The sequence below is a fragment of the Rhinolophus hipposideros genome, assembly GCF_964194185.1.
Source record: "Rhinolophus hipposideros genome assembly, chromosome: 2".
Classification (NCBI taxonomy): domain Eukaryota; kingdom Metazoa; phylum Chordata; class Mammalia; order Chiroptera; family Rhinolophidae; genus Rhinolophus; species Rhinolophus hipposideros.
In genome coordinates this window covers 50,965,520-50,977,807 of record NC_138048.1, presented here as the reverse complement: position 1 = coordinate 50,977,807, position 12,288 = coordinate 50,965,520, and the positions used below count along the sequence as shown (strand labels likewise).

At 36.2% G+C, this 12,288-nt stretch overlaps 1 protein-coding gene across 1 annotated transcript in view; it reads left to right on the top strand.

Annotated features, from left to right (window-relative positions):
- OSBPL11 (oxysterol binding protein like 11) overlaps nucleotides 1-2,701 on the top strand; it is an 83,626-nt gene extending 80,925 nt beyond the window's left edge. The window contains exon 13 of the mRNA XM_081028804.1: nucleotides 152-2,701. Coding sequence (XP_080884930.1) covers nucleotides 152-217 — 66 coding nt within the window. The 3' untranslated portion in view covers nucleotides 218-2,701. The remainder of the gene's footprint in view (nucleotides 1-151) is intronic.
- The last annotated feature ends 9,587 nt before the right edge of the window (nucleotides 2,702-12,288 follow it).

Sequence of the window (12,288 nt, the reverse complement as noted above, 5' to 3'; positions counted from 1 at the left end):
TCTTAAGCACAGAGATGTTTTTTCCTTTACAAAAACTCTTGATTTCAATGTGAGAATAGAATTCCTTTTCAATGAAGGCATTGCTTCTAGTTTTGGTTACTGACTCTGAAAATACTACAGGAATGGTTATTTAATTTCTTCTTGTTTTCAGGGAGATGGCTGGGTTTATCACAAACCCCTTTGGAAAATAATTCCAACAACAGAACCAGCAGAGTGATACACACTATCTAAGACTCGACCAAATGAAATTCTTCTCTGTTTACCCTGAACCCTCCCAGAACGGAGTTATTGCACTGAGTGACCTGCTTCCTGATTGCAGACTGAAACTAGCTAAACGCGAATGTACCTATTAGGGCACCACAGGACTGCAGCGAGACCAAAGTGTTGAAGAAGCACTATGGACCTCTCACCGACCTATTCATGTGATGTGAGCAATATCATCTGAAAACCTTTCACCTGACTTGTTAGATGATTAATCTTTTATCCAGTTCCTGCCTAACGCTAAATTTGAATCCCTTATTTTTTCATCGGGGCAGCAGATACACACAACAGTGAGAACACAATGATTTTGATTTCTTTATAGTGAAAAGTGAATTCTGTTTCAGAGTCTGTGCTTTGCTTTCTGTCAGTAACTGAAGTATTCACTACTCTTACAAACCAAGAGGAGGAGGAACACGACCCAGAAGTGGATTCAGCCATTGTGCCTGAAATCAGTATTAAAAAAAAAATCAACCTGTTGTAGTAACAAGGCGTTCTGTTCCTTCCAAGAAACTGTGTGCCTGTGTCTGAGGATCTTATCCATTATTCACCTCTGTTGGAACTCTCTTTTAAAAAGTATATTTATAACCATGGAGAATTTTTTCTTCTGAGCATTTTAATATACTTGAAAACAAGATTGACTTGAAAAATTTCAGAACATTTTTCAGTACCTAGTTTTATTAAATACTACAGTTAAGAGACAGTTTTTTAAAATGTGTTCATGTCAGTATGATGAGATTTTGGCCTTTCTCAAGAACTGAGGCATTAAAGAACATAGCAAATATTAAAGAATAAAACTTAGTTTTTTCTGTACCTTTTTTTCACTTGTAGGGTAATATCCAGTATTATGTGTTATCCCTCTGGATAAGTATGCTTATCTTACCTCTGTTCACTCAAAATTTAAAACAACTTCATCTTTCTCAGTAATTCAGAAGTTATATACGTGACTGAGAGTGCGTACAGTATGGTTTTTTCTTTTCAAGGAAACTCAAATGCTGAAGAAAGAGTATGAGATTAAAAGATACCGGGAAGTTGTATTCAGGTACAAATCTTTTTTTAAATAAGTATTTTATTGAGTTTGAAGAAGTTCTGGCAACTAAAAGAATAGTGCTAATTATGGCTTTCGTTATTCATTCAAGTATTTATTGAGCACCTACTTCCGGTGCTCAACACTTGTTACTGCAAGCTACCTTAATTTTTCAAGAGTGGTGCCTTATTCTGTTTCTTCTGATGTTGTCTTCCAATCAGTGTGTATAACATACCTGTTATTCATCAGCCGTTGCAGGTGGCTATATCGGTTACGTCATCATAAGAAATTTAAGCTTTGTGCTCTGATAAATTGTGTTTTATTAAAGGGGTTAATAGGACGAAAACAACAAAACAATTTCTTCAACAAATTGTAAATTATAAAAACATAATTGGTTTATGTACAACCATTTTAATGATTCTCTTGTTCATTTTTGCTGTGAAATGCACTGAAAAATATCTCAAAGTGAGTAATAGTTCATGTGTTGGGAAGATTGAAAAATAATAAAACTAGAGGACATTGATGCCTTTGTCTTTTTTATGAATGGAGAAAAATAGAAAGTTTCTATTTTAGTGGAGTTCTTGTCCTGTTCATTTGAGAGAGGCATTTGTTTTCTCTTTAAATACTTATCTTTAGGAATCTCTTAAAGATAGTAATGAGTAAATTTAATAAGTTTAAAAATTCTTATGAAAAATAATATATTTATGAGTAATTGAAATCTCCCACATTATTGGATTGAAGTCTTTGACAGGAATGAATTGCTGCTACTTTAGGGTAATTGTTTTACCTTGTCCCTCTCTTCTTGACCTCCCACTTCTCTCCTAGAAGCAGGACCCAGAGAGTGAGGAAGGAGAATATGTACTTCCAGAAGCTACAGCTTATCCACTTGACAAGAGCTAGAGGCCTTTTCTGTTTTGTTTTTTTATCTACACCTTGTTAATGTTTGGCCTAGAAATGAGTCTTTGTAGCAATTGCAACATATTTCTGTCTCTTTTGGGCCAAAGTTTTAAAGGTACACTTTCCATCTGGCAAGTAGGAATTGTGTATTAAGAAGGTCAAGACTAGAAGTGACAAAAGGAGAATGTTCTGGCCACCTATTTGGGCTTTTATTTGTTCATCATGTTGATGATACCACCCTATACCTTCTGTCAGATATTTGTGGTTAAGTTGCATAGTCATGTTCCAATTAGTTGCATTTTGAATCGTTTTTAAGCCCCGAAAGGTAATTTTAGATTGTGTATTGGGTGAGATATGGCATCTATGTATTTGTTCACTGAACTCTGTAAGCTGTGACCAACATCACCTCTAATGCCTACTTTTCACCAAAAATAATAACAAGAAGAAAAACAATTCCATAATTCTAGTACTTATACTTTACTCTCATTATAAATATCTGGTTCTTGATGAAACAACTTCTACAGATGACTTTTTTTTCTTTGTTTTTCCTTGGGGAAGGGGAACAGGACTTTATTGGGGAACAGTGTGTACTTCCAGGACTTTTTCTTTTTTTTTTTCCAAGTCAAGTTGTTGTCCTTTAGTCTTAGTTGTGGAGGGCGCAGCTCAGCTCCAGGTCCAGTTGCCATTTTCTAGTTGCAGGGAGCACAGCCCACCATCCCTTGTGGGAGCCGAACCGGCAACCTTGTGGTTGAGAGCCCGCGTTCCAACCAACTGAGCCATCCTGGAGCTCAGCTGCAGCTCAGTTCAAGGTGCCGTGTTCAATTTTTAGTTGCAGGGGGTGCTGCCTACCATCCCTTGCGGAAGTCGAAGAATCGAACTGGCAGCCTTGTGGTTGAGAGCCCACTGGCCCATGTAGGAATCAAACTGGCAGCCTTTGGAGTCAGGAGCATGGAGCTCTAACCACCTGAGCCACTGGGCCGGCACCAGATGAATTCTTAAAGGTTGTATTAATTAGGTAAGCCTGAAATTTGTTAAAAATATTACCTTGAAATGAAGGCTAACTTGTATTGTTTGTTCCCTCAGAGAAAGGCAAATTGGGGTGATTACTCCAGAATCTACACTTTGGAGGTATTCTTTATAGCTACTCCCGTTACTAGAAGCTGAGTGGTGATTCACTAGAGATAGTAGGAAAGGGAAGAGAAGATGATCCTACCAGATGGGAATAAAACTAAAACAAAGCTCATAGACCTGAAAATGAGTTCTAATAAAACGTCTAATGAGTTCTAATAAAGCATAAAATCCGTATTTGGTCCAAAATCCAAGCTGCACAAGAAATTCTTACATATTACAAAATGTTTTCACTTGATAATCATGATAACCCTGTGAGATTGGAGTCAGGGATGGGCTGTTCAGACTTCAGAGGCAAAGAAATTATTGCTTAGAAGTTTAGTGCTCACTTCAAGGCACTTAGACCTTCATTCATTCAGCAAACATCTGTTAAGTATTCTCTGGAGCTGGCTGGGGCATTGGACTCTGATGTGGCAAATACTCTCCCTATCCTTACAGACTAGGACGAGGGAAAAAACTAAAACCTAAATTCCTGAGAATGGGATGTTAACCAGGGCCAGGCTACTGGTCTCTCCAAACCCCAGAAAGGCATCATGGTACCTAGATACAATGGAAGGCGGAGTTGAGCAATGAGTGGCAAACAAGAGGATTGGTTCAAAGTTGGCATAAAAAGCCCTGAACAACGCAACTGACTAACCCTTGTGTTATTGTGCAAAAGACTCTGGAGAGATTGAACCAGAGAGGTCCCCAATTTAGGAACACACATAAATTGAGAAACTGAAAATGGGGACAAGTCTTCATACTTAAAGCTAAGACCTTCCAGCCGCTTCCCCTATCCCATTCCTAAAGTGTTGATGGTCAGGCTTATACCCTCAGGAAGGAGATTAAAAGATCCTTTTTGGGAGAACAATCTCCAGAAAATAGTCCTACAAATACATGTGGAGGGTCCAGCAGCAACAACAACAAATCTCAGCTGACAACCCTGTTAATTAGACTAAAGCCAAGGCAGCAACTCCCACCAAGTGTATATATAGACAATGCATTACATCTCATTTTAATAGCTAGGGATCAGTAGCCACTTGAGGAAAGTTTACAATATGACCAAAAAGATTAAAACAGTTTTGTAAGTTTTGACGTCTATACCCATGAAACAGCACCACAATCATGATAATGAAAATATTTATCATTCTCAAGAGTTTACTCTTGCCTCTCTGTAATCTCCCCTTCCAACATTTGCCCTCTCTCCACTCCTGTCCCATTTCCAGGGAACCTCTTGTGTTGGTGTCCTGAGGCTGCTGTAACAATTACCACAAACTGAGTGCATTAAAACAACAGAAATGTATTCTCTCACAGGTCTCTAGGCCCAAAGTCTGAAATCAAGATGCCGGCAGGGCCACACTCTATAGAAGCTCGAGGTGAGAATCCATGCTTTGCTTTTTCCAGCTTCTGGTATCTTTGCATTTTTTGACTTGTGGCCAGTTACTCCAATCGCTGCCTCTATGGTTCCAGTGTCTCCTCTTCCCTGGGCTTTCTCTTTTTTAAATCTTTCTTTGCCTTCCTCTCATAAGAACACTTGACATTAGATTGTAAGGCCCACCTAGATAATCCAGGATGATCTCAAGATCTTTATCAAAAAATTGAAGAAGCAAAACTTCCTAACTCATTTTATGAGGCCAACATTACCCTGTTACCAAGACCTGGTAAGGATAACACACACAAAAGAAAGTTACAGACCAATATATCTGATGAATGCAGATGCAAAAATCCTAAACAAAATTCTAGCAAATCAAATACAATAATACATTAAAAAGATTATACATCACGACCAAATGGGGTTCATCCCAGGGGCACAAGGATGGTTCAACATAACGCAAATCCATCAATGTGATACATCCCATAAAATAAAAGATAAAAATCATATGATTATGTCAATAGATGCAGAAAAAGCATTTGACAAGATACACATCCATTTATGATTAAACCAATAAAATGGATATAGAAGGAAAATAACATAATAAAGGTCATATATGACAAACCCTCAGCTAAAATAATTAACTGTAAAAACTGAAGACTTTTGCTCTATGTTCAGGAACAAGACAGGGCTGCCGCCTATCACCACTGTTATTCAACATAGTACTGGAAGTCTTTGCCAGAGCAATCAGGCAAGAGAAAGAAAAGATATCCAAATTGGGAATGAAGAAGTTAAATTGTCACTTTTTGCAGATGACATGATTTTTTATATAGAAAACCCTAAAGACTCCACCAAAAAGCTATTAGAAACAATAAATGAATACAGTAAAGTTACTAGGTACAAAAATCAATGTACAAAAATCCATTGCATTCCTACCATGTTTCCCCAAAAGACCCAGCCAGACAATCAGCTCTAATACGTCTTTTGGAACAAAAATTAATATAAGACCCAGTCTTATTTTACTATAAGACCCGGTCTTATATAATTATAATATAATACGAAGTCTTATATACTGTAAGACCGGGTCTTATATTAACTTTTACTCCAAAAGACACATTAGAGCTGATTGTTTGGCTAGGTCTTATTTTCAGGGAAACAGTATATACTAGCAATTTCAGAAAAATAAGTGAAAAAAATTCCTTTTGCAATTGCAATAAAACGAATAAAATACCTTGGAATAAACTTAAGAATGGATGCAAAGGACTTATACACTGGAAACTAGAAGACATTTTTAAAAGAAATTGAAGAAGACGCAAAGAAATGGAAAGACATTCCATGTTCATGGATTGGAAGAATTAACATAGTTACAATGGCCATCTTATCCAAAGCAATTACAAATGTAATGCAATTTCCATCAAAATCCCAATGGCATTTTTTTAAAGAAATAGAGCAAAAATTATCAGATTTTTATGGAATCACAAAAGACCCCGAATAGCCAAAGGAATCTTAAGAGAAAAGAACAATACTGGAGGTATCACACTCCCTGACTTTAGCTTGTACTACAGGGCAACAATAATCCAAACAGCATGGTATTGGCAGAAAAACAGACACCCATGGGATAGTATTGAAACCCCCAAAATAAACCCACGTGTATATGGGCAGATAAGTTTTGACAAAGGAGCCAAAAACATGCAATGGAGAAAAGAAAACCTCTTCAATAAATGGTGCTGGGAAAAATTGGAAAGCCATGTGCAAAAGAATGAAACTAGACTGCTATCTGTCACCATATACCAAAATTAACTCAAAATCGATCAAAGACCTAAACATAAGACATGAAACAATTGCATAGAAGAAAACATAGGTACTAAGCTTATGGACTTGGGGTTCAAAGAGTATCTTACGAATTTGACTCCAAAGGCAAGGGAAGTGTAAGCTAAAATAAATGATTGGGACGATATCTAAAAAGCTCCTGCACAGCAAAAGAAACCATCAACAAAACAAAGAGCAACCAACCGAATGGGAGAAGATACTTGTAAACAACGTCAATGATAAGGGGGTAATATCCAAAATATATAAAGAGCTCATACAACTCAACAGCAACAACAACAATAAATCCAATTCAAAAATGGGCAGAGGACGTGAACAGACACTTCTCCCAAGAAGACATACAAATGGCCAACAGATATATAAAAAGATGCTCACTTTCACTAGTTATGGGGAAATGCAAAACAAAATTTGTTTTGTTTATGATAGTCATTCTAACCTCACACCTGTTAGAATGGCTATCATAAACAAAACAAGTAACAAAAATTGTTGGATGGATTGTGGAGAAAAGGAAACTCTCATATACTGCTGGTGGGACTGTATATTGGTGCAGCCGCTATGGAAAACAGTATGGTGGTTCCTCAAAAAATTAAGAATAGAATTACCGTATGACCCAGCAATCCCTCTCCTGGGTATCTACCCCAAAAATCTGAAAACATCTGTAAAGATATATGTGCTCCGATGTGCATTGCAGCATTATTTACAGTGACCAAGACAAGTAAACAACCAAAGTGTCTTTCCATAGATGATTGGATAAAGAAGAATGGAATAATACTCTGCTATAAGGTGAAATTCTGCCATTTGCAACAACATGGATGGATCTTTTTTTTTTTTGTTTGTTTGTTTGTTTGTTTTGTTTTTTTTTCTTTCAGTTATATACATTTTGTCATATACTTAAAGACTAGTTTGAAATTAAGGATGGATCTTGATATTAGTATGCCAAGCAAAATAAGTCAGGAAAAGTCTATGGTTTCACTCATATCGCGGGATATAAAACTGAAAGCAACAAAGGAACAAGACAAACAAAAACTCATAGACACAGACAATAGTTCAGTGGTTACCAGAGGTTAAGGGCGGAGGGGAGATGGTAGAAAAGGATAAAGGGGGGTTAAATATATGGTGATAGAAGAATTGATTGGATGGTGACACACAATGTGATATATAGATGATGTATTATAGAAATGTACACTTGAAACCTATGTAATTTACTAACCATTGTCACCCAAATAAATTTTTAAAAAAGATCTTACATGTAAATAGACCAAAAAAAAAAAAAAGATCATTAATTATTTCTGCAAAGACGCTTTTTCCAAGTAATGTAACATTCACAGGGTCTAGGAATTGGGATATGGACATAATCTTTTTTGGAGGCCACCATTCTATGCACCATACCACCAATCTCTTTATGTCATAGATTAATTTTGCATTTTCTAGAATTTTATATAAATGGAATCAAACAGTATGATCTATTTTGGGAGGGGAATCTGGCTTATTTCACTCAGCGTAATTATTTTGCTACTTATCCATTTTTTTTGTGTATTAGTAGTTCATTCCTTTTCATTGCTGAGTAATAATCCATTGTTTGGGTTATACCACAATTTCTTTATCCATTTATTGGTTAGTAGATATTTAGGTTGTTTCTAGTTTGGGGCTATTACAAGTAAAGCTGATATGAACATTATTTTACAAGTCTTTGTACGGACATATGCTTTCATTTATCTTGGGTAAATACCTAGGAGTAGAATGGTAGGTGTATATTTTTAACGTAAGAAACTGCAAGTGTATTTCCCAAAATGGTTGTACCATTGTACATTCCCACCAGCAGTGCAAGAGAGTTCCAGGTGCTGCATCTCATTGGCAATACTTGGTATGAACATTCTTTTTAATTTTTGATATTCTAATGGGTGTGTTATGGTAGCATGTTATGATGTTAATTTGTAGAACCCTAACGATTAGTGATGTAGAACATCTGTCTTTTCATGTGCTTATATGTTATCTGTTTATCTTTGGTAAAATGTCTGTTCAAATCTTTTCCCCATGTTATAATTTGGTGGTTTTCTTATTGGTTGTCTTCATATATTCTGTATACAAGCCGTTTACATTTGGTTTGTAAATAATTTATCCAGTCTGTGGCTTCTGTTTTCATTCTTCTAAACAGTGTCTTTTGGATAGCAGATATTCTTCATTTTGATGAAGCCCAATTTATCAAATTTTTCTTTTATGGATCATGCTTTTAGTGCCATATCTAAGATCTTTCCTGACCCAAGATCACAAATATTTTCTCCTATATTTTATCTCAGAAGTTTTATAGTTTTAGCTCCTACATTTAGGTGTATAATCCATTTTGAGATACTTTTTTATTGACTATGGTGCAAAGTATGTATCAAAGTTTTTTGGATTATTTTTGTTTTGGTTTTTTTTTGCATATGGATACCCAATTCTTCCAGCACAATTTGTTTAGAAAAACAATACTTTGTCCATTGAATTGCCTTTATGCCTTTGTCTAAAACTGAGTGATCATAAGTGTATGCGTCTACTATGGAGTCTATCTTTAAGGGGATATATTTGTCTATGCCAACACTACACTGTCTTGGTTACTATAGCTTCATGATGAATCTTAAAGTCAGATAGTGTAAATCTTCCAAAATGTTCTTTTTCAAGGTTGTTTTAGCCATTTTAAGTCCTTTACATTTCCACATAAATTTTAGGACAAGTTTGTTAATTTCAACAAAAAAAAGCCTGCTAAGATTTAATTGATTTCATTGAAGCCATAGGTCATTTTGGGGAGAATGACATCTTACCAATATTGAGTCCTCTCAGTATGAATACTGTGTAGCTTTCCATTTATTTCAGTCCAGTCTTGTTTACTTTCTCTCAGCAATATTTTGTATTTTGTAGTATACAGGTTTATATACGGTATCTTTTTTTAAAATTTTATTGGGGAATATTGGGGAACAGTGTGTTTCTCCAGGGCCTATCAGCTCCAAGTCGTTGTCCTTCAATCTAGTTGTGGAGGGCGCAGCTCAGCTCCAAGTCCAGTCACTGTTTTCAGTCTTTAGTTGCAGGGGGCGCAGCCCACCACCCCATGCGGGAATTGAACCGGCAACCTTGTTAAGGGCTCACGCTCTAACCAACTGAACCATCTGGCCACCCAGGTTTACATATCTTATATCAGATTTATGTCTAAGTGTTTCATATTTTTGATGTTCTAAATGACATTCTTAAACATTTTCAGTTTCCAATTTTTTGTTGCTAATATATACAACAAGTACAATATAGTTTTGTGTATTGATCTTGTATCCTTTGTATTCTGCAGCTTTCCTCAACTCAGTTATTACCTCAGGAAGCTCTTCTGTAAATTCCTTATAATTTTCCACATAGACCTTCTTGACATCTGTGAATAAATAGTGTTATTCTTTCTTTCCAATCTGAATACTTTCTTTTTATTGCTTTATTGTGCTGCTTAGAAACTTAAATACAAAACGAAATTTTGTATTTAACATCCTTGCCTTGTTCCTGATCTTAGGTCAAAACAATTTTTCACCATGAAGTATAATGGTAGCTGTAGATGTTTCATAGCTTTTTATCCGTTTGAGGAAGTTCTCTTCAATTCCTACTTTGCTGAGAGTTTTTAGTCAGGAATTGTTGGGTGGTTATTTTTGCTTAAGTCTGCACTTGAATTTCGAAGCCTTTTGGTCAATTGTTTATTTAGTATACAATCAATTAAAAACCTGATGATCTTAAACCTCTATGGCTAAATCACAAAACATTGTTGAAGAGTAGGATTAGCAGAATTTGTACCTGAAGGCCCCTTCTGAATTACTGGTTTCACTATTTACTTACTATCTGTAAAACTTAAGTCATCTAACCTAGCTCTGAGTCTCAATTTCCTTATATTTAAATTGGCAATAACAAGGTCGTGTGAATAACCACGACTGACACTTGTCTGAACCTGAGGGAGGGCCTTCTTCAATGTACATTAAGTGCCTTGCTTGCCTAACCCTGCACTGATACTCAATTCCACAGTGTTTCTGCAATTGTTACAGTGTTATCCAGCATCCTCATTCTTTGAACAGAGCTCTAAGTGTGAGAGAGCTGGATTTTTGTGAAATATGACATAGTGAAAAAAATTCTAGATGTATAATTTCAGATTCCTTGAACCTGAACTGAGATTTTAGCTCTGTTTTTAATAGATAAAAGGAGCCAATTATTGGGCAAATTATTGAACTTTTCTGAACCTTACTTTCCCAAACTGTAATAGGAATAATAGTACTTGTCTTACCTGCCTTATAAGGTGTTTTGAGGCTCAACAAAGTGATGGATGGAAAAACTGCAAATCATCACTCAAATATATGTGATTAGCATGGCCAATTGTGAGGGCAGATTGCTGCTGAAAAGCTTGCTAAATTCCTGCAGAGCCCAGACGCTACAGAAATGACACAAAAATGTTCCAGGTCTACAAAGTTTTTGATCCTTTTCCTTCCCTTGATGTATCATTGGTGAATCACTCAGTCAAGCACAAACATATTGAAAGGACTTAATTAGGCGATTAGATGGCTCTTTACAAGGACAAAGACTACAACTCAAGAGTGAGCAACTTTCACTTGATTTTGAAAAGAATTTCATTTCATTCAAATTCCCGTTAATTGAGGTATAATTTATTGGCAATAAAATATACATATCTTAAGTGTACAATTCACTGAGTTTTGACAACTGTATATACCCATGTAACACCTGTATCAATCAAATCAAGATATAAAAACCTTTCCCTTAACCCAGAAAGTTCCCAGGCTCCTTCGTGGTCGAATCTCCCGCTCTCCCAGAGGCATCCATTCTTGTTTCTATCGTAGAATGCTAGTTTGCTTGTTTTGGACTTCATACAATGGAATAATACAGAATGTATTCTTTGAAAAACTACTTGTGTGTTTTTGTTAAGATCTCAGTTAAGTAGAGCTCAGAGCGAGGGTCTCCATGTTCCCTTGGCTATTTAAAAGCAGAGGCCACTTAGGATTTCTATTCGCACTAATAATAGTCATAACAGTTAATTTCCAATTGTCCTGCTGGTTTTCAGAACCACCCTGAAGTGCAATACAAGAGTGAGCATCTAAGTAGGGAGTTAGAAATCTTAGGTTTCTGTCTTTACTCGGTATGACCTTGGGTGAGTTTTGACTAGAAGTTCTAACCAATAAGGACTATTTAGCATTTTATAATTTTAATCAAATTCACTAAAAATAGATATAGTTCTTATAAACACTTGAAACTTTAAATTTTCTGGTTAGGTGAGCTTTGGGGGAAGCTATATTTATTCCCTTTAGACCTGTTCTCTGGAGCTCAAGATATTAGTCTGAATTGTGTGTAGCTTCTTTCAAATCGAGATGACACTGTGCAGCCCAGATACTAGGCTGAAACATTTTTCAAAACAGCTGATGTCATTTCCGGAAAAATTCTATGCTGGTTGACTCAAGGGTAGGAAAGCAAAGGACTCAAGATAAGAAGTTGAAGGCCAACTTACTTCTTGCTGTATACCTGTTTGTACCTCTTAATTTCTGTGCCAAGTACATGTATTAATTTTTCAGAAATTTCAAAAAAATTAGAAGTGGAGGTGAATTGAAATTGTGCAGCTGAATATGAGTTTCGAGGCCCAAACAGGGGATTCGTCCTGTGTAACTTAGTTAATGTTATTTGCTAAACTTTTGATAATGGGGAGGCATCATGCCTGATGGCAGAGCTTAAATGGATCATTTCCTGCCACCGTCTCCTCCCCCACCCGCCTCTTCATCATTTCCCAGCGTTCCTCACTCAC